At 37.6% G+C, this 22,780-nt stretch overlaps 1 protein-coding gene across 1 annotated transcript in view; it reads left to right on the forward strand.

Moving 5' to 3' along the window:
• The window catches only part of LOC150080140 (uncharacterized), a 930,549-nt gene that overhangs the window by 58,537 nt on the left and 849,232 nt on the right, over positions 1-22,780 (forward strand). The window contains exon 2 of the mRNA XM_090381841.1: positions 18,117-18,220. Within this exon, the coding sequence (XP_090237967.1) occupies positions 18,214-18,220 (7 nt within the window). The 5' untranslated portion in view covers positions 18,117-18,213. The remainder of the gene's footprint in view (positions 1-18,116; positions 18,221-22,780) is intronic.

Raw genomic sequence — 22,780 nt, forward strand, 5'->3', positions numbered from 1 at the left:
AATGCACTGTTTGCTTGATGTTTGCAGAGCAATCGGGTACGGGACATGATACTGCCAAGGGGGATGTCTTTGTGTGTGCGCGATGCAAGGAGTGTATCTATATCAGGCAACAACTCGGCGTTCTTATGGGCCTATATGAGAGCTTGAAGGACAGGGTGGATGCCCTCGAAGAAACTAAATTGAGGGGCCCATCAAGCTCTCAGCTGCCCACATCAACGCCAGAGCTTGCACTTGGGCATCGCGTGACACAGAGACAACCCCCAAGGCAGAATGCGCTGGTCCCGAAGGAACTAGTAGTTGTTGGTGACTCTATTGTCAGGGAAACGGGGAACATGCTTTGTAAAAAAGATAGGTGGAACAGGACCAGGGTATGTCTGCCAGGGGCAAAGGTTGATGACGTTGTAGAGCGAATATCATCTTTTAAGGGCACAAAAGGTGATATAGTTGTACACGTTGGCACTAATAATATTAAGAGTAGGAGACCGGCAGAATTACTTAACAAGTACAGGTCACTGTTGAACAAAAGCCGAGAATTAGGGTTGAATTTGAAAGTGTCTGCAATTCTGCCCAGACACGATAGGAGGGAGTATATGATGAGAGCCTTGTCGATCAATTCGGCCCTGGAAAGATTGTGCAAGGCTAAAGGGGTAGAATTTTTTTCAGCCTGGACTGTACTTGTTAACAGGAGAGATTGCTTCTACAGGGATGGGATACACTTAAATAGAAAGGGTGCAAGAATATTTGCTGATGCTATCGAGGCAGTGTTAGGTGGGTCGGAAAACTGCTAGCTTGGGGGGAGACAAAGACCAATAGATTGACAGTAGCCACTGGCAGAGGTGAAAGAGATTCTTGCACTGCTTCTATTAGAATGAACAGAAGCCTGAAAAACAAGATGCATGGTATTTCAGAGACTGCTGGGAGCCATTGCGGCACAAGTAAACACATGGGTTGTATTAGGGTAGCTAAGAATAGAAACAGGTGCAGGTATACTTGCGTGTACACCAATGCTAGGAGTTTAGTAAATAAATTTGATGAATTTGAGGTATTGCTCAAAACATCGAAGGCAGATATTGTTGGGATATCAGAGACGTGGTGTCACACAGATATAAGGGATGCGGAACTGCAATTTGGGGAGTACAACCTCTACAGAAAGGATAGACAGGATAGGAAGGGGTGAGGTGTTATGCTATTAGTTAAGAAACACATAAAAACCAAGGAAGTGAAGCCAGTCGACATCGCTGGACAGTGCAGTGTGGAGTCAGTTTGGTGTGACATAAACATTGGGAGATCAAAATTGAGAGTAGGAGTGTGCTATAGGCCTAATGACTCTGATGAGTATAATAAGGAACTGTACAGGGAAATAGAGTGGGCCAGTAAATCAGAGTGTCTTATAATGGGAGATTTTAATTTCCCAGATATTGACTGGATTTTGGGGGCTGGTTATTCACACACTAGCAGGGCTTTTGTGGATTTATTGGATGATTGTTTTCTACATCAGCATGTTCGGGAGGCAACTAGAGGGAGTAATACTCTTGATTTGATTATCAGCAGTGATTCTTCATGCATTAAGAATCTGCAGATAAATGAACCACTAGGTGGCATTGATCACAGTGTGCTGAAGTGGGATTTACTCAAAGAGGTAACTACCATTAGGGGTAAAGGGAAGGGTTATTGCTTCCGTAAAGGCGACTACGATGGACTGAGACAGTATTTAAATTCTATACAGTGGGACCAACTGATGATGTTACCAACAGCAAATTCAAAATGGGAAGCATTCAAAGAACTTATCTTGGAAGCTACTAGGCTTTACATACCAACTAAGAAATATTGTTCAAGGTTTAGGCCAAAATGGATGTCAGATGAACTAATGAGGCATATGGCAGAGAAGAAAAATGCATGGAATACATACAAATTAACACATGACACGGACGCCTATGATAGATAAAAGTTGATATGCAACCAAGTTACAAAGGAGGTTAGGCAGGCGAAGGCAGATTACGAGAAATCCTTGGCAAGGGATGCAAAGAAAAACAGCAAAGAGTTCTTTACTTATGTAAACTCTAGAAGGAAGGGGATGAATCAGATTGGTCCACTTGATATTGATGGGTCTACTGTTGATGATCCTGCTCAGGTAGCTAACAAACTAAATGAATATTTTGCATCGACATTCACACATGAGGAGTTATTCAGTGAGGGGAATGCCAGAGGTGTATTCAACTCTAGCAGTAAGCTACAGAATCTTGAAATAACTGGGAGTAAAGTGGAGTAGAAACTGTTGAAGATAAACACAAGAAAGGCACCCGGGGTGGATGGGATCTATCCAGTTATATTAAAGGAGGCAGCAAAGGAAGTAAGCAAACCCTTAGCCATAATTATGAGAGCTTCCTTGGACTCAGGGGAGGTACCCATAGACTGGAAATGTGCAAATGTGACCCCAATTCACAAAGGAGGATCAAAGGCTGACACAAGTAATTATAGACCTGTGAGCTTAACTTCTGTTCCAGGAAAATTAATGGAGGCACTGGTTAAAGAAGCACTGCAGGATCATTTAGACAAGACTTCAGTTATAGCTCAGACACAGCATGGTTTTGTTAAGGGGAAGTCTTGCCTGACCAACTTGATTGGATACTATGATGCAGTCACAAAAGAACTGGATGCAGGGAATAACTTTGATATTATATACTTGGATCTTAGAAAGGCTTTTGATACTGTTGCACATGGAAGACTGCTACACAAATTGGAGCAGTGTGACATTGGAGGAAAATTGCTGCTATGGATAAAGGGGTGGTTGAGGGGGAGAAGACAGAGAGTGGTAATCAATGGACACTGCTCATCGTGGACTGATGTTATTAGTGGAGTCCCTCAGGGCTCAGTGTTGGGTCCATTATTGTTTTCTGTATTTATAAATGATATTGATGATGGTATATCGGGCTTAATGTCCAAGTTTGCAGACGATACAAAGGTTGGCAGGGTTGTCAAGGACACTACTGACACTATGCTGCTGCAACAGGATCTGGAAAGGTTGAGCAGATGGGCTGAGAGGTGGCAAATGAAGTTTAACATTGACAAATGTAAAGTACTACACATGGGAAACAGCAACCCCAGAGCAACATATCAACTCTGTGGTACAACACTGACAGTGGTAGAGAATGAAAGGGACTTGGGGGTGGCTGTGCAGGCAGATATGAAGTTCTCTGAGCAGTGCAGACGGGCTGCAAGAGTAGCTCATGGAGTATTGTCAATGATATACAGGAATTTTTCCAGCAGGGATAAGGAGGTGATTATTCCATTGTATAAGGCGATGGTCAGGCCACACCTAGAGTACTGTATACAGGTCTGGAGACCTCATTTCAAGAAGGATGTAGAGCTGCTGGAACGAGTACAGAGAAGGGCAACAAGATTAGTGAATGGAACAAAGGGGTGCTCTTACGAAGAAAGGCTTAAGTTTTGCAAATTACAGTGTCTGGAGACTAGGCACCAGCGAGGTGATCTGATAGAGGTGTATAAAGCCTTGAATGGTTTAAGCATGCTCAATGCTGATGGGATTCTTCCTCTAGCTCAGAAAAATCACCTGAGAGGGCATAAATTCAAATTGAGGAAAGACAGATGTAGGATAGACGTGCGGAAATTTGCCTTTAGCCAGCGCGTGGTTGGTTGGTGGAACAGACTTCCATCCCTTGTGGTGGAGGTTGATAGCCTAAATAAGTTTAAGGCTCAGCTGGACAGGTATTTTGAACGAACAGAGGGGTGAAGTGGAAGTGGTTTTTTTTTTTTTTTTTTGGCTGATGCTGCATAAGCTTGCTTTCTTGCATCAAATGCCTCTACTAATGCTAATGCTAATTTCTTTATTATGAACGTGAGGGGGCATAAATTCAAATTGAGGAAAGATAGTTATGTGTGGAAATTTGCCTTTAATCAGCAGGTAGTTGATTGCTGGAACAGACTTCCATCTCTAGTTGTGGAAGTTAATAGCTTAAACAAATTCAAGGAAGAACTGGACAAATTTTTAGAGTGAATGGATGGGTGAAATGGGAAGTGTTTCCCCCCCCCCGGGCCGATGCTGTATAAGCTTACTTCCTTCCATCATATGCCTCCATTAATGCTAAATTATATTAAAAGAAGCAGCAAAAGAGGTAAGCAAACATTTAATCATAATATAAACATCCTTATTTGGTAGTAAACTAGTAACACAAGAATGAGAAAAAATCAAATGGGAGTCTGCTTTTTGAGGTCATTTTTTTTTAAAAGTGCATTCATATTCAGCACTGCAAAATACATGTGTATAATGCATTATGAGTAAAAACAATGTTTAAATAATTATGTTGACCACTGTAATTATATTCTACAGTTTGGATATTTCACTACTTTTGGAATTTTGCTTTCCCCTATTATTATAAATCACTGAGGTTTCACCATACTACAAATTCGTCAAATTTAGTTTTCCTCAAAGAAGTTGAATGCCAGAATAGAATTCTTAAAACTAGAAATAGATATATCTGTAAATAGAAAAATGCAATGATGTTAAAATTTGAAACCTAATCGCTTAATCCACAAAAATTGAATTACAATAATAGTATTAGTATTGCGAGCATATTAGGTAGACGCTTATTCCAATGATTGATACTACTCTTTGCCTGAATGAAAATTTCTGCATATCTATTTTGCAGCCATCCTTTCAAATTTAAATTTAAGCCCCTTTGTGTGCTTTATTTTAGAAAGAGTAAATATGCCATTAGCAGGAATTTATGCCCCCTTAGATTACGAATCTGAGGGAACATAAATTCAAATTGAGGAAAGATAGAATAGATGTGCAGAAATTTGCCTTTATCCAGCTGGTTGTTGATTGCTGGAACAAACTTCCATCTGTTGTTGTGGAAGTTGATAGCTTAAATAAATTCAAGGAGGAACCGGACAAATGTTTAGCTGGAATGGATGTGTGAAATGGCTTCTTTTTTTTTTTTTGGCTAATGCTACATAAGCCATCATATTCCTGTACTAATGCTAATTTTAAATAATCAGAAAGAAATGGATTAAGCGACAGGAGTAATATTTCAGTATAACAATCAGTGCACAAAAAATAGATACTGTAGTTTTTTTGGGGACGATGGTGTTTCAGATAATAGATGTTCTACTGTATTACGCACGTTGCTAGCTCTATTGCTAGTGATTATCACTATCTGAGCTTATTATTCAAAAATAATAACAAATATTTCAAATGAATCTTTTAAAAGTATATTATTTATCACCATTATGAACTGTTAATAATTGTCACATCACTTGACAGTTTTATAAATAACTTGAACTAGAAAAAAACAAATACAACTCTACTTTACAACTCTACTACACTTTGTGATGTCATTAGTAGTTTTAGTGGTGTGGCTGTACTTGCCGGGTGGAATTATGACTCTGGAAAAATGATAAATAAAAATTCAAAAACCATACTAAGTGACAATTTGTCTATATTTAGGGAGGTACAGAAAATCACAGATTTTTATCATCAGCCAATAATTAATGTGGGATTGTTATTTTTGAGCACACCTCACATATATAGCACCATAGTTGCAATTTAAAATTATTCAAACTGCCCACTTCCACAGTGCTAGATGGAAGATTGTTCCAACAGTCAACTTCCATCTCACTGAAGGCAAATTAGTATTAGCATTAATAGTGTCAAATAACAAGAAAACAACATTATACAGTGTCATCCAAAAAAAAAAAAATACCATTTCTCCTATCTATCCTTAACAATAGTTTGTCTAGTTCTTCCTTGAATTTATTCAAACTATCCACTTGCACAACAATGGATGGAAGCTTGTTCCAGCAATCATCCACCCATTGGCTGAATGGAAACTTCTGCACATCTATTCTGCAACCATCTTTCCTCAGTTTGAATTATGCCTCATGTGCATGGTCTGAGCAAGAGGAAGAATCCCATCAGCACTTTGTTGGTTAAAGCCATTCAAAACCTAAAAAAAACCTAATAAGATTACCTCACAGATGCCTAATCCCAAACACTGCAATTTACAGAATTGAAGGTTTTCAGGAAAAAGGTCTAAATGGGAATGTAGGAAATGAAGTTTTAATGATATGTACTCTCTGTACACTAAAATTAGCTCATCTGCAATTTCACTTAATTTTGTGATATCTCGTTGTTCAGATGTTTTTGAATGCCTTTCAGGCTTTTATTTCTGTAGTATATTATTTTTTAGTGAATTCCTCATCTTGGAATAGCAGTTTGATTTGAGGACCCACAAAATTCCCTCTTTTATCTTGGCCTCACTGTTTTGAGGAAACTTTTGCCCTAAACACGAAGCTCCTTTTCTTTTTTCCATTGCTTTCACATATATTTTTATCAAACCTAGCTTTATGTTCAATGGAGGTAAATAGATTTTTGAATTATCGACCAAAGGAGGATATGCTACATTTTTCTGGCTTGGTGTAATTTCTGGTCTGGCCATTTTTTTTACCCTGTAGTGGCAATCCTTTGCTCAGCTGTCCCTCTTGCATAAAAAGCTACAGTAATTAGTATATCCACCTTCCAACCCAGTCAGCAAAGCTACCACTTTTAGGTTGGCACAAATATTCCATTTGTATTGTTGATAGCATATTTTTTTGCAAAAGAACCTGTAGGTTCCTCTTATGTTTCCTTCATGTGAACTTCATGGGCCAATGGTATAGATCAGTGGTGAATCCAGAGTGTTTGCACCGGGGGGGGGGGGAGTGTAAACTTCAGGGAGGTACATGTAGTATATGTGTATATTTTTTATTATTATTTAATTATGAATCAACAGGGATTACCTTTATTTTAGATATAGGAAGCTTCTTTTCCAACCAACTCTCCTAGGAGAGTTGGTTCGAAAAGAAGCTTCTTATATCTAAAATAAAGGTAATCCCTGTTGATTCATAATATAATAGAATATAGGAATTATCGAGCACTTAATAGCTCTCTATTATCAAAAAATTATTATTTAATATTTACATGTTACAAAGAAATCTGTATATTTATGAATGTTATAATAAGAGAATATAAGAAAACAAAATAGGAAACAAAAGGAAATATTATTTAACATCTAAATACTAATAGTCAGTTCACAAAAACAACATCACTGACAATAATTACAGTTTAATGATATGAAAATCACTGATTAAAATTCACAAAAAAATCATACAAATTATAATTAAACATGCAAGTATTATAATAATCTTATTCTTTTTTGCTTTTTCTCTTTGCATATGTATCAGTCACTTCATTTATTAATTTTTCCGATAACTCATTCATGCCTTCTAAACATATCTTCCTGTAATCTTGCAATATTACAGTACAGATACATATGTAATAAAAATATTATAAAATGTATTGTTTATAGGCTGTGACCAAACCATCTTGTTTGCAGTATACAAAGGAAGAATTAGCCACAAGTAGACTCCTGTTGTGAAAAAAAACAAATAAAGGAAATGTGAAGCAAAACTGCCAACGATTGAAATAGTATAGACCTTGTTTAGCCCTTCCCCCGAAAGCCATGGGACAGTCTCTAATTACAATATTCTGAGGAACATCAATGAGGAACCAATTCATGCGAACCTATTCATGGCCTTATGATCCAGTCATTTTGTTTATGATATACAAACAAAGAATTAGTCACAGGTAGACCATTTGTGTGAAACACTATCAAGAGATGGTTTGTGTGAAAATAAAGGGAACCTGAAAACCATAAAATGAAAATGCCGACACTTGAAATATTAGCAATTTGTGCAGCCAGAAATATTGCCCATTTAATTATTTTGAAAATTTCGTGTCTTTTGAATTTTAGTGATTTATTTTTGCTGTGTACCACCTAACAAGTACCACACTTAGTTAATGCGAATTTTTGTGTTGTTTATTTGACACAAATTTATTGAATTTGTGTTTTCTAATTACTACATTGTATAAACTGATAATATGGCCCCTAAAGAGTGCAGTAAGAAAATTTCCATTAAAATTAAACAAAATGCGGCAGAAATTTCTATGTTCAAGGTCTTTGAACAAATATTAAAATAAAAATTAGTATTTTTTTGCTTAGGGTGATGAAAGTCACCTCTCTGGATTCAACACTGATATAGATGGATACTTCTTTCCATTATCGATTAAAACTGCATTCACACTGACCTTAGATGAATCAATGAAAAGACTCCATTGCTCGGGGACATGCTCCATGTGTAACTCTTTCATTAATTCCTGGACATTGTTCAATAAATCAAAGCAGAATCCATGGAGTAATAGGTCATTAAGTTAAATTGCTTCTTCCTATAAAAAAAACACCCTGACACCCTTTTCAAGAAGATTCTACTGCTGAAGCCATAATCCTAGTAATTGAATCTTGGTTTTGGAGAGGTCCAAATCTCTGACCAAATTGTTCAATTCGGCCTGAGTGATTAGATGCAGCTTTGCAGTATCAAGAATTGAAAAGTCTGGATCTGTACTTATTCTGAATTCTGCATCTTCTGGAGACTCCTTCTCTGATCCTGAATCAGAGTCAAGTTCATACATTTCTAGTGGCATTTGCACTGGCATTGTATTATCATCATGGGAACTAGCCTTAGAATAGAAGGTATATAGGGATACTCTACTTTATGCTTGGCTTTACCAGAAATATTGGTCGTGCAAAAGTAACAATTGTTTATGTGGTTTTGAAGTTTCTGCCACATCACCAGAACAGCAAAAGGCATTAATTTATGACTCCCTCTAAGCCAGCCTGTTAATGTCCTTGAACATGAGCTACAGTAAATCTTTTTTGAGGTATGACTGCATCTTAAGGGAGAAAAACATTGGTGTAAGTATGTTTTAAACCTTGTGAGAAGAGAAATACTCATCATTAAATCTAAATAGCATAAAACTTACCAATTTTGCTGTGTGGCAGGTGCTGAGACCTATTGAAAAACGCAGTTTTGGACGTCTGTGTGGTGATCCCTAATAACGGGTTTCAGTCACTCCAAGATAGCAGTGTAGGTTTCTGCATTCACTGTTCCATTAATAAACTTAATTTGCCCACCCCTTTGCTTGTTATGCATCCCCAGACCGTCTGACCGGCAGGGAACTTTACAGTCAGGATGGTATGCCTCCAATTTTCATCTTCTGACATACCGCTTCCCATTGGAGTCGTGCAGGTTGAATTTCGATTCGTCAGAAAAGATGACGCATGAAACATGCGTTTTAGCCCAAGCAAGTTGCTTCTTCCTCATTTGTTGGGTCAACAAAGGTTTCTTCTTGGGCCGATAGGCATGCAGACCACATTCTGAAAGCTGGCTTTGGATAGTTTGTGCACTTGTTTCAACACCAGAGGCCATCTCAAAGTCCAGTTTTAGATCAGGAGCACCAGCATGGCGATTATGAAGGCAAAGCCGTTTCAAATATCGATCTTGGGAAGGCCTAGTCACTCTCCTACAGCCTGATCCAGGTCTTCTCTTCACATCACTGAGATCATTCTTTAATCTCAGCACCTGAGATACTGTTGACAACCTATTTTATCAGTGATAGCACGCATAGAAAGCCTTTCCCGGGACAGAGCCATATCTACACTTTTTTTTTTTTTTTTCTTTTTTTGGTGTCAACTGAACATATGGAGCCATGCTTACAATTCTGCAAAACAGGATACTAATGAGCGTGTATACCCTTCCAATGCTGTATTTGTAGAAACAACTGATGCAATACCTTGCAATTACTTTCTGATGCAATAGAAGCATTATCTGGCACAATACCTTTGCTTTGCAACAAACAAAATGACTAATCAAACGATATCTTATACATTTCACTATAAATGTTACTTTTTTAGGGAGATGCAGTTTTTTTGTCTGCCATTGTATATACTGGTAGAGGTTTCATAAGGCTCACAAATATTTCTAGAGAACTCCATCAAAAGTTCTAGTTCCAGAACATTCTCAAATGTTGTAGAAAGCTCCCAAACACTCTAGAAATATCCCAAATTTTCTAGAAAAATATATATTTTTAAATTAATCGATAAAATAGATGGAAAAGATGTTTAAACCAACTACAGTCTTGGTTTTCGGTCTTTTAACCTATGATATTTGAAAACTGAGGGTGATAAGAACTTTTTAAGCAAGTCTAGGTTTTTTAACATATTTCCTATGTGAATCTGTCAGAATTATTTCAGGGAGGAAATTGATGCCGACCAGTATAATTTATGAGCATTCCCATGCATTTTTCTTTTCTTCTCACTGGTTTGTTTGCCATCCATTTAGGTCTAAAACCTTGAACAATATCTCTTAGCTGATATAAAAAAAGTCTTGTAGCTTCTACAATTATTTCCCACATGCTTCCCATTAGGAATTTGTTGTTAACATATGGATTATTTCCACTGAATAGAATTTAAAAACCAAGACCATTGCATTCACCTTTACAAAAGCAAAAGTTCTTCCCATTGCCTTTTACCATAACATCTTTAAACAAATCCCACAACAATGTGAAAATTATTTCCTATATTCAGCTCATAAGTGACTCTTTCAAAATAGTTAACCAGATTACTTAAATAAGATTTACCCTTTACAAAGCTGTGATGTATTTCATTCAGAATATCTTTTCTAACTAGAGGCCCTGTATTTCATTTGTAATTATCACTTCTCTGATTTTCTCTAATGCTGAAGTTAGACTGAATGTGCAATGGTCTGTAGTTACTTTGTATTGAGAACTGTTCTTATGGCTTAGTGATGCATTGGAACCTCTCCAATCCAAACAAATTCTCCCTGAGTCGAGTGGTAACCTCATAATTATGCAAGGAAGCAAGGTTATACTGCATCAACAAAAACAAACAAAAAACCTTCCCAATTTTACTTAATAAGTACAGGTCACTGTTGAAAAAAAGCCACGAATTAGGGTTGAATTTGAAAGTGTCTGCAATTCTGCCCAGACATGATAGGAGGGAGTATATGATGAGAGCCCTGTCGATCAATTCGGCCCTGGAAAGATTGTGCAAGGCTCAAGGGGTAGAATTTTTTTCACACCTGGTCTGTACTTGTTAACAGGAGAGACTGCTTCTACAGGGATAGGATACACTTAAATAGAAAGGGTGCAAGAATGTTTGCTGATGCTATCGAGGAAGTGTTAGGTGGGTCGGAAAACTGCTAGATTGGGGGGAAACAAGGACTAATAGATTAACAGTAGCCACTGGCAGAGGTGAAAGTGATTCTTGCACTGCTTCTATTGGAATGAGCAGCAGCCTGGAAAATAAGATGCAGGATATTTCAGAGATTGCTCGGAATCATTGGGGTACAAGTAAACACATGGGTTGTGTTAGGGTAGCTAAGAAAAAGAACAGGTGCATGTATACTTACGTGTACACCAATGCTAGGAGTTTAGTAAATAAATTTGATGAATTTGAGGTATTGCTGAAAACATCAAAGGCAGATATTGTTGGGATTTCAGAGACGTGGTGTCACACAGATATAAGGAATGCAGAACTGGAATTTGGGGAGTACAATGTCTGCAGAAAGGATAGACAGGGTAGGAAGGGAGGAGGGGTTATGCTATTAGTTAAGAAATACATAAAATCCAAGGAAGTGAAGCCAGTCGACATCACTGGACAGTACAGTGTTGAGTCAGTTTGGTGTGACATAAGCATTGGGAGATCAAAATTGAGAGTAGGAGTGTGCTATAGGCCTAATGACTCTGATGAGTATAATAAGAAACTGTGAAGGGAAATAGAGTGGGCCAGTAAATCAGAGAGTCTTATAATGAGAGATTTTAATTTCCCAGATATTGACTGGAATTTGGGGGCTGGTCACTCACACACTAGCAAGTCTTTTGTGGATTTATTGGATGATTGTTTTCTACATCAGCATGTTCGGGAGTCAACTAGAGGGAGTAATACTCTTGATTTGATTACCAGTAGTGATTCTTCATGCATTAAGAATCTGCAGATAAATGAACCACTAGGTGGCAGTGATCAGTGTGCTGAAGTGGGATTTACTCAAAGAGGTAACTACCATTAGGGGTAAAGGGAAGGGTTATTGCTTTCATAAAGGCCGACCGGGCTAGCCGGGTGGGTAAAGTGCCTACCTGGCAACCCAAAGGTCGCGGGTTCGAATCCCGCCTCGGGCTTGGATCAAAGTACTGCAAAAACTTTGGAGGTGCATTATGGCCACAGAAGCCAATGCGCCAACAACTACCAAAAAAAAAAAAAAAAAAAAGCTTTCATAAAGGCGACAACAATGGACTGAGACAGTATTTAAATTCTGTACAGTGGGACCAACTGATGATGTTACCAACAGCAAATTCAAAATGGGAAGCATTCAAAGAACTTATCGTGGAAGCTACTAGGCTTTACATACCAAGAAATATTGTTCAAGGTTAGGCCTAAATGGATATCAGATGAACTAATGAGACATATGGCAGAGAAGAAAAATGCATGGGATACATACAAATTAACACGTGACACAGAACCCTATGATAGATACAAGTTGATCTGTAACCAAGTTACAAAGGAGGTTAGGCAGGCGAAGGCAGATTACGAGAAATCTTTGGCAAGGGAAGCAAAGAAAAACAGCAGAGTCCTTTACTTATGTAAACTCTAGAAGGATGGGGGATGAATCAGATTGGTCCACTTGATATCGATGGGTCAACTGTTGATGATCCTGCTCAGGTAGCTAACAAACTAAATGAATATTTTGCATCGACATTCACACATGAGGAGTTATTCAGCGAGGGGAATGCCAGAGGTGTATTCAACTCTGGCAGTAAGCTAGAGAATCTTGTAATAACTGAGAGTAAAGTGGAGGAGAAATTGTTGAAGATAAACACAAGAAAGGCATCTGGGGTGGATGGGATCTATCCAGTTATATTAAAGGAGACAACAAAGGAAATAAGCAAACACTTAGCCGTAATTATGAGAGCTTCCTTGGACTTAGGGGAAGTACCCATGGACTGGAGATGTGGAAATGTGACCCCAATTCACAAAGGAGGATCAAAGGCTGACACAAGTAATTATAGACCTGTGAGTTTAACTTCTGTTCCCGGAAAATTAATGGAAGCACTGGTTAAAGAAGCACTGCAGGATCATCTAGACAAGACTTCAGTTATAGCTCGGACACAGCATGGTTTTGTTAAGGGGAAGTCTTGCCTGACCAATTTGATTCAATACTATGATGCAGTCACAAAAGAACTGGATGCAGGGAATAACTTTGATATTATATACTTGGATCTTAGAAAGGCTTTTGATACTGTTGCACATGGAAGACTTCTGCACAAATTTGAGCAGTGTGGCATTGGAGGCAAATTGCTGCTATGGATAAAGGGGTGGTTGAGGGGGAGAAGACAGAGAGTGGTAATCAATGGACCTGCTCATCGTGGACTAATGTTATTAGTGGAGTTCCTCAGGGTTCAGTATTGGGTTCATTATTGTTTTCTGTATTTATAAATGATATTGATGATGGTATATGAGGCGTAATGTCCAAGTTTGCAGACGATACGAAGGTTGGCAGGGTTGTCAAGGACACTACTGACACTATGCTGCTGCTGCAACAGGATCTGGAAAGGTTGAGCAGATGGGCTAAGAGGTGGCAAATGAAGTTTAATATTGACAAATGTAAAGTACTACATATGGGGAAACAGCAACATATCAACTCTGTGGTATGACAGTGGTAGAGAATGAAAGGGACTGGGGGTGGTTGTGCAGGCAGATATGAAGTTCTCTGACAGTGCAGACAGGCTGCAAGAGTAGCTCATGGTGTATTGTCAATGATATATAGGAATTTTTCTAGCAGGGATGAGGTGATTATTCCCTTGTATAAGGCAATGGTCAGGCCACACCTAGAGTACTGTATACAGGTCTGGAGGCCTCATTTCAAGAAGGATGTAGAGCTGCTGGAACGAGTACAGAGAAGGGCAACAAGATTAGTGAATGGAACAAAATGGTGCTCTTACGAAGAAAGGGTTAAGTTTTTCAAATTACAGTGTCTGGAGATTAGGCACCAGCGAGGTGATCTGATAGAGGTGTATAAAGCCTTGAATGGTTTGAGCATGCTCAGTGCTGATGGGATTCTTCCTCTTGCTCAGAATAATCACCTGAGAGGGCATAAATTCAAATAGAGGAACGACAGATGTAGGATAGACATGAGTAAATTTGCCTTTAGCCAGCGGGTGGGTGGTTGGTTGGTTGGTGGAACAGACTTCCATCCTTTGTCGTGGAAGTTGATAGCCTAAATAAGTTTAAGGCTCAGCTGGACAGGTATTTCGAATGAACAGAGGGGTGAAGTGGAAGTGGTTATTTTTTATTTATTTTTTTATTTATTTTATTTTATTTATTTATTTATTTTTTTTGGCTGATGCTGCATGAGCTTGCTTTCTTGCATCAAATGCCTCTACTAATGCTAATTTCACCTATCTATTCTTTCCACTTTCATAACGGCAGATGAAAGTTTGTTCCAGCAATCAACCAGCCACTGGCTAAAGGCAAACTTCTGCACATTTATTCTACAATCGTCCTTCCTAAATTTGAATTTATGCCCCTTCGTTTGCATAGTCTGAGCAAGAGAAAGAATCCCATGAGCATTGAGCTTGCCAGTCCATTCAACGCCTTAAACACTTCGATCAAATCACCTTGCAGGTGCCTAATCTCCAGCAGTGGCACTGTGTTCCTATGTGCCTCCAGTAAGCAAAATAAAATTTGCCACCCTAAATGTTGAATTCTGATAACCGTTAACCAATCAGAAAACAATATCAAAAAAATTTTCAGTGCCCTCTTGAACTGCCGCCTGTAAGCAATGCTTACCTCGCCCACCCACTTGCAGTGGCCCTGATCTCCAGACAATGCAATTTGCAGAAATTAAGCCTTTTGTTCAATGGAAAATACTGGAGGCACTGGTTAAAGAAGTAATACAGTACTATCTAGATATGAATGCAGTTGTACATCAGTCACACCATTAGTTTAAGGGGAGATCTTGTGTGACCAATTTGATTGGATATTGTGATGCAGTGACAAAGAAACTGGATGCAAAAAATAATTTTGATATTACATACTTAGATTTCGAGAAAGCTTTTGATACTATTGCACATTATTATTTTTTTTTTTTATTATTTATTATTAATAGCTACACGGTGCAAGGAAGCCTGAGGCTTACTTATGCTGCACTAGCCAAAAAAAAATTCCAGAGTTACCCTGAGAGAGAGAGAGAGAGAGAGAGAGAGAGAGAGAGAGAGAGAGAGAGAGAGAGAGAGAGAGAGAGAAAGTAGAAGGAAATCACCAAGAAAGAGAAGAATGATGATATCCAGCTCAGGACCCTGGGTGTGCCAAGCCCATACTCACCAGATGTGGAAAATAAGAGATTATTTTCACCCCTGGGGAAAATAAGAGATTACTATATAAATTGAAGCAGTGTGGTATTAAGGGAAAATTGCTACTATGGATAAAGGGATGATTGAGTGGGAGAAGATGGAGAGTGGTTATCAAGGGACACTGCTCTTCGTGAATTGATATTATTAGTGGAATCCCACAGGGTTTGGTGCTGGACCCCATTGTTTCAATCCATTTGTCTAGGCCAAATTGCAGCCTGATGTCAGTGTTGAATTCTTTGATGATACGGAGTAGCAGTTGGAGTTGATTCTCGGTTGCTGCATAGAGTTTGATGTCATCCATGTATTTCAGATGAGAGAGGGGGGGATATACAAGTTTTCTTCCCTTCTTTTAGGGTATATCCGTATTTGCTGTTATTGGGCATGATGGATAGTGGGTTGAGTGCTAGACAGAACCACAGTGGATTCAGGGCATCTCCCTGGAAGATGGCGATTGATCTGGTTGCAATGTTCTCAATCTTGATGGTGGGCCTCCATTTTGTCATAGTAGGAAGTGTGTCAGTGTCAGGTTGATTGTAGATCTTCTGTGTCTCTATCAGCCAGATATGAGGGCATGGAGTCGAAGCCCTTGGTAGTAGTTGATGTAGGCCATTAATAGGTTACAGTACTTCTTGTAGGCTTGTTCCATAACTGCATCAGCAATAAATTGCTTCTTGCATCCTTTGCTCATCTACTTACATCTCTTCTGCTGCCTGACCATGGTGTTCTGGCTCTCCAAGCGGTCTGATACCTTCTTGGTTATGCAGCTGGTCAGGATCTTGTAAAGTTATTATGAGGCAGGTGATCAGTCTGTACTTTGCTGGGTTTGTGGTGTCTTTGTATTTAGCCCTCAGGTAAATGATCCTTGAGTCAGGGACCCTGGGATTGTAATAGGGTGCTTTATCGTCTGGGTTAAATGCTCTGTTATGTGTCTGTGTGAAGTTGAATTTCTTGTACCAGTAGTTGTGGATGTTATCTATTCCTGGGGTTTGCCAGTTTTGAGACTTCCTGCTTGATTGTTGTACTTCTTTCTCCTGAATGCCCTATTCTGTCATCTCTTGTATGTCCTTCATTATTATTATTATAAAGAAAAATTTTAAAAAATGCTATTTTCTCCTTTGTGGAGTTTTTCTGCCCCATGATGGGTATTGGTACCAAGTGCATGGGGTGGTTTGTTGTCTTCGATTACTGTTATTATTGTTTTTATTACTATTAGTCAAGGAACTCTCTTATTATCATAGGTGCTCAGGATTGTGGCTTTCTGGAGTTCCATGTAAGTATTATCTGGGAAGCATATTACTGCTAGGTTCTTGTGGTGGCTCTTTGGCACCACTATGCCAATTGGTTGATACAGTGTTGACGGTCATTACTCGTTATATAATTGTTGTTATTTTGTTGAAAAATATAAAATAAGAAAAGATGAGTCCTGTTTAAATAATGTTCATTTTGGAATCTGTGGAATGTATTGCCTTTTCCTCTTGTACATAAGCAGTTATAATGGTTAATAATAAGGAATTAGTATCATTACTCTGTGTTCTGCCAAGGGTTGGTCCCCACACATGTGCGTGTGCACACACATGCACACAGTCAGCATTTCTCCATATCTTACTGTGTTCAGTACTACTCATCTTCTCCCCCCCCTCCCCATATCCACTATCTCCTCTCAATCCATATATCACAGTTTCCCTCAGTCTCCTTCTGGATTTCTTCTCCTCTACTTTTCTCTCCATCACATCTTTCATCATTCCCTCATCTTGTAACACATATCTAATCCAATTTATGTTATGCCTTCTGATTATTTTATTCAAGTATCTCTTCTCACCTACCCTTCTCAAACCATCCTCATTTTTCACTTTATCAACCCATCTTGCCTTTTTCATTCTCCTTGTTACCCATGTCTCAAAACTTTCCAATCTTCTAATATCTTCAGTTCTCAATGTCTATATCTCTGCTCCATAAAAATACCAATCTTTTCCTTGAACCAATTTCCAGTCTCCTATGTAATATTCTTCATTTCTCAAAAGCTTTTTTACTCATTGCTGTTCTTATTCATATTTACCTGCTGGTCCTTGCTTCTTTCACCATTAGGTTTCCTAAATACTTGAGTGGTAATTTCTTTTTCATCTTTCTTACAGTCCTGACCTCACCCTCTGACCTTACAATCCTTACTCCCTGGAAATTTCCATTTGTTTGGTCCACGTAGGAAACAACTTGGCCAGTGTTTTTCTGATGATGTAGATTGAAAATTATGTGTATCACTGTTTACAATGCCAATAGACAACCTTTTATACAGCAGGTTTCCGGAATTTGATAAAGTAAGAAATGTATAAATTGTTCTGGGAGATTATCATGAATAATAAATACTGGGCTCAGGTTGCTGACTTTTATTTTACAGTAATTCCTTTAATTGCTTTCCTTATAATACACAGTGAAGTAAAAAGAATTAATTCAATTTTGCACTGGAAGCTGGCTTCTCAGTTACTTTAATATTAAGAGTGTGTATTGCTTTTTTAGTGTTTCTTTTTTTTTTTTTTTATCTGTAATGAAATTTGTTCTTTTTTTTTTATCTTTTATTCTTCATTGCAATTTTTTTACGAAACCATTTCATACATATGTGTACATATCTGTTTATCAAGGAAGTTGATTTTTCTGTGCTGAACAAACAAACTTGGCATGATAGGTTAATGATTAAAAAAGATTTTTATAATTGCTCTTTGTTGGATGCTTTCACTGCCATTTTTGCTGTCTGTACTTGGTGTTCACTGCTTATTTCAGATAATATACTTTTACCTTCCAGAGACTGCGGCAACACTAGTATGAGTCATGTAGTGGTAGGTTTCTTTGGTCCCTGTCAATGAGCCTTGACTATTGTTCCTACATTCAAAAGTAGCAGAATGTCAAGTAAGTCTGTTCGCACGTATTTCTTTCTGATTGTTTTTCTTCCTAAATCTTCATTTACCTTTGAATGCAATAATAATAATTATATCATATATCCACACTTTATTTTAGCTTGCTTTCCACTTTAATTTTTGCCTGAAATAGGACACAATTGATATTCTTTTTAAAATTGACTGATTTATGTTATCTGCTAATTTTACAAGAAATATAGGACGTTTCCTCATAGATGCAGTTTAAATTATTGTTGTTATTATTTTTTTATTTCCATGAAAAAATTCATTTAGATTACATTTTGCCAATTACTCTTAGTATTTCCTTCTTTTCAGACAATATTGTTAATTTTATACAGGGTGTATCCAAAATATTGGTATAAACATTTAGGGGAGGTAGGTAACATCTAAAGGAATGTGAATCGCATAGGAACCCATAACCGGAAACATCATCATAAGTTGGTAGATGGTGCGGTAGTCGCCACACGAAGAGCATGCATCGATATACGAATTGTGAGCTGGCAGACATGCACCTAGTGTATGGATTAGCAGAGGGCAATGGACGAGCCGCTCAACAAATTTATGGAGAACGCTTCCCAGACAGACATGTATCGGACCACCGTTTGTTTGCGCGTGTGCATCAAAATTTGTTCGATTATGGGTCATTTAGAGGTAACAGGAATAGTGCGGACAGACCACGTTCGACACAAACTCCCGCCATGGAAGAAAGTGTGTTGAATGCAGTCCAGAATAATCCTACCAGCACACATGTTGTTGCCTCTGCCTTGGGAGTCTCGTTGCAGTGTACAGCATGTCTGGCACGACAATTCCTTACATCCCTTTCATCTCCAAAGGGTTCAGTTACTGCTTTCCCAAGATCATCCTGCACGTGTGGCTTTTGCACAGCAGTTTCTCCAAGAATGTGTTCAAGACTTGAATTTTCCAGTCTATGTTTTGTTCATGGATGAGGCTTATTTCACTCAGGAAGGCTTATTCAATCAGCACAAAATTCATGTGTGGGCTCACGACAACCCACACTGTGTGCGCCCCCATGCGGCACAACATCGCTTCGCAATAAATGTGTGGGCAGGTATGGTCGGTGACTGCTTAGTCGGCCCATACCTGTTACCATCCTGCATGAGCTCCGCTAAATATCGGATCTTTCTTGAACAAGTTCTACCAGGGTTACTTGACGATGTTCCAGCAAATGTGAGACGCAACATTTGGTTTCAACATGAAGGGGTGCTTGCCTATTATGGAAGCTGTGTTCGTGACCATTTGAACAGCTTTTGGGGCGTCGATGGATTGGCCGTGGTGGAACCGTTGCCCCATGCTCACCTGATTTATAGAACCTTGATTTCTTTCTGTGGAGGAGCCCTCAAATCTATCGTGTATGAATTACATGTGGAGACGGAAATGGATCACGTGGTGAGACTCGTCTGCGCTGCGCTGCGCTACTGCTACTGTCAAAGAAACTCCAGGTGTGTTCGACCATGTCCTCCACTCCATGCTGCGTCAGGGTCACGTATGCATCGCGTCTCATGGTGGAACCTTCGAGCATCTGTAGTAACATTATGTAATGCATCCATCTTGTACGCCATTGTTAATATTATGTCAAATAAATGTTTGCCATTAATTACTGTCTTGTGTCATTTCTGCTTCTTGTGCCTCTGCTACTACTTTCCCGTGACGTTTCCGGTTATGGGTTCCTATGCAATTCACATTCCTTTTGATGTTACCTATCTCCCCTAAATATTTGTACCAATATTTTTGAGATACCCTGTATGTGTAACTTTGATAAAATCTGTTAAATAAACTTAAGCTAACGTCTACAAGTTAAGAATTTTAGCTCACAACTTACATAGAGTTAAGTGTCTGTTACTCATAAGTGATTTGTATTTAACATATACAGAATTCTGTCCTCACATATTCCACACCTTTTCCTTCCACCTTTTTTATTCTGCCTTTTTTTTTTTTGTAATGCAAAAATTCTACTAACACCATTAAATACATTTTAAATATCAAAATTAGAAATAAACCTGAATATACCATAATAACCCACAGACTGGGTAATAATACTTAATATTAACTTTCACCCTCTTAAGTAAGAGGAGACAGAGTTTCACTATCTTACATGATTGAGACATTATCCTCAAAGAGTACTGGAATTTATTTTATAGTGATCTTATAACCTTGTTGGCAGCATACGTGTGGAATATAATATTGTCTATTAATATTTATGTGGCATTTTATTTATGGTGGGAAATTTCAATGGTTTCATAAGTTTTTTTTTTTTTTTTTTTTTTATGACATGCACGTTTGTTATGCTTTTGGTAAGTTTTATGAGATTTATTCAGTTTTGATGTCTATTCAAAATAATATTGAAATCTCAGCAAATGGTGGTGAGCTTAGTCAAATGATGCAAGGAAGCAAACTTATGTAGCACCAGCAAAAATAAATAAAATAAAATAAAAATAAAATTTAAATAATATCAAAAAATAAAATAAAAGTAACAAATGTCATCTTACCTTAATTTACCTATTTCTTTCAAGTATTTATATATCTGCTGAAATTTAGATAAACTCCAGAAGGGTAGAATGTTATCTCACCCTTCTGGTGAGATAACATCGATATTCTGAAATTGCATGAACATTACTCTTATAGATGCCTACACTGTATAATCAAAAGCACTGATTGAAAATAAACTTTTTAGTTATACTTAATTTATACACTAGGCTTTATTTCCTTTGCCTTCATTTTAAAATAACACTTTTTTTCATATTGTTATTACTGCAAACTTATCATCAATTATGCTTTTATATCATAAATTACTAGAGCATAGATCATACTCCTTTATAAATACATTGCAGTTTTCATGTTTTCTTATTCTTCTACAATTATCCAGCTTTCAGGTTAAAAGAAAATGTTTTACCAACTTTATGATCCTTTTTGGATACTATAATGGCAATGCTAAATTTAAATAGTCTAGGAGAATTTGGTGCATATAAATATTAAAAAAAAAAAAACCTAAAAACTTTACTCCTTACAGTAATTGCATGGATCTGGGAGCCCGATGACTTTGGGCCTTTGAATAACTGTGCCCTGATAAATCTAGCCTTGCATAATAGTGGATGGGGTTACAGATATACTGATATAAATAAACTTATTCAAATAACTGATACTTTAATGTCAGTGGCTGAGCAAAGAAGGACAGACTTCAGTACCTCTGTTGCTTCCCTTTGATGTAAAAAAGTAAATACAGTATTTCTAACTTTCAAAAAAAAAAATTAAGTTAATTTTTTAATATAAATTAACTTATTAAACATTTTTGTTTTTATTTAATGCATTTTTGTAATGCTTAATTATGTAATTCCGTGTTTTTGCTACTGGTTTGGTAAATGTCAACTGTCTTTTTTTAATATGTTATTTTTCAAATGTCCATGAGCTGGAATGATGGATGCTGGAAGATGGCTTTTACTGTGTTTAATATTGTTTATACCAGGGTGTGTTACCTTTAATAAAAATTTAACCTGTCCCCTTCTAGGAAATTTTTGTATAGCAGCACATCAGTATTGAATAAATTGATGTTAATAATAAAAATAATTAACAAATTTACTGCAGGGGATGCATCAAAGACATGACTGAATGACCAATAAGGTAAATGATGCATCTTCATTATACTTTATTAATAGACAAAAAAAAAAAAAATGAAAGAAACTTGAGTCATAATTTAAACAGCAAGCAAGTTGCAGCAGTAAAACAAAGATTTGAGTGAATTAGTATTAGCCAAAATGGTGCATGCAAGAAAGCCTGATGCCACACCAGCCAAAAGTAAATAAATAAAATATAATAATAATAATAATAAATTAAAATAAGCTACCTGTTTGACTCCCTTCTCACATAGGTACCTATCCAGCTAACCTTTGAATCTTCTCAAGTTTTCAACCTAACCACCCACTAAGGTATTGAGTGGTTGAGGATGACAACTTGAAAAATTGAGGATGACTAACCAAAAGAAAACTTCCTGCAGTCCAGTCTAAACCTCTTCCCTTGTAATTTGAATTTACGAACCCTGGTTCTGGTATCATTTATGACATTGAAAATTTCATCTTCATTCATTTTGCTTTCTCCTTTTAAGAGTCTTGTGCACCTCAGTTGGGTCTCCTTTGAGATTCTTAGTCTCCAAACTCTGTAGCCCACATATCTGAAGCCTTAACTCCTGTGGACGTCCCATTGCCGATCTCACCAGGCACATTATCTGTCTTTGGACCATTTCAAGATGCTTAATGTAATTTTTAGATGAAGTCTCTATACTTGAATACAGTATTGCAATTGCCTTATATAATGGGATTATGACATCCTTATTTCTACAAGCAAATGTTTGACAAATCATTGATTGGACACCATCTTGTCACCTCTCTACACTGCTCGGAGAACTTCATGGCTGAACACATCATAACTCCCAATTCTCTTTATTCCTACTGGTTTTAATTCACCCATACCCACATAAATTATTTTGGGGTTTCTGTTCCTGAAGTGTAAGACCTTACATTTTGCTGCATTATAACTTAGC

The sequence above is a fragment of the Mastigoproctus giganteus genome, chromosome 9 (genome assembly GCF_048544385.1).
Source record: "Mastigoproctus giganteus isolate SK-2022 chromosome 9, ASM4854438v1, whole genome shotgun sequence".
Lineage (NCBI taxonomy): Eukaryota > Metazoa > Arthropoda > Arachnida > Uropygi > Thelyphonidae > Mastigoproctus > Mastigoproctus giganteus.